The 745-nt window shown below is 43.8% G+C and overlaps 1 protein-coding gene across 1 annotated transcript in view; it reads left to right on the forward strand.

Annotated features, from left to right (window-relative positions):
* BDP1 (B double prime 1, subunit of RNA polymerase III transcription initiation factor IIIB) overlaps positions 1-745 on the forward strand; it is a 52,441-nt gene that overhangs the window by 36,927 nt on the left and 14,769 nt on the right. Inside the window, exon 31 of the mRNA XM_035888461.1 lies at positions 583-666. Coding sequence (XP_035744354.1) covers positions 583-666 — 84 coding nt within the window. The remainder of the gene's footprint in view (positions 1-582; positions 667-745) is intronic.

Here is a 745-nt window from a genome sequence, read left to right on the forward strand (position 1 = left end):
ATGGGATATAGTCCTTCAAGATAAGTTTGCTCCACCATGGGTCCTCTACAGGGTGCAATTTCTTTAGGGAATATCTATCTGCTCCACCAAGGTCTCCTCCACCAGTTGCAGGGGAATATCTGCTCCCACACATAGAGCACCTCCTCCCTCTCGTTCCTTACTGACCTTGGTGTTCACAGGGTTGTTTCTGACACTTTTTTCCCTCACTCTTCAAAGCTATGCAACATTTTCCCCTTTCTTAAATATGTTTCCCAAAGATGCCACCATTTGGCTGACAGGCTCGGCTGTGTCCCACGGGAAACTGGCTGTGTTTAGGGCAGCCCCCCTGCTGCCAACACCTTGCTGCCTGTACTCGGTATGCCATTAAATGGAATAATGTTGCTGCTTGGTGTTTACAATAGTTTGAATTTAGTGAATGAGAATCGCTGTCTGTCTACAAGCATCTTGATCATGAAGAGCAACAATTTAAAAAAAAATTTACTTCAGTATATTGATGATAGTGTCAAATGCTTTTTGAGTAAGGATAAGTGGATTTCTGGATAATGTGCTTGTGACTTCCAACATGTGTGAACAACTTTGCAGGAATTAATGATGGAAGTGCTGAAGCTGCCATGACTTTACTTGCAATGGGTGATCCAATGTTCCAGTTAAAAGCAAGCACTGAAGGTATGGTCTGATTTATGGGACAAAGTCTTGCTTGTACTTTCTGGGTCCACTTAAGGAGGGATGGAACAGTGGCTGGGGA

Source organism: Egretta garzetta, unplaced genomic scaffold (assembly GCF_000687185.1).
Source record: "Egretta garzetta isolate BGI_Z169 unplaced genomic scaffold, ASM68718v1 scaffold271, whole genome shotgun sequence".
In the NCBI taxonomy this organism is placed as follows: Eukaryota; Metazoa; Chordata; class Aves; order Pelecaniformes; family Ardeidae; genus Egretta; species Egretta garzetta.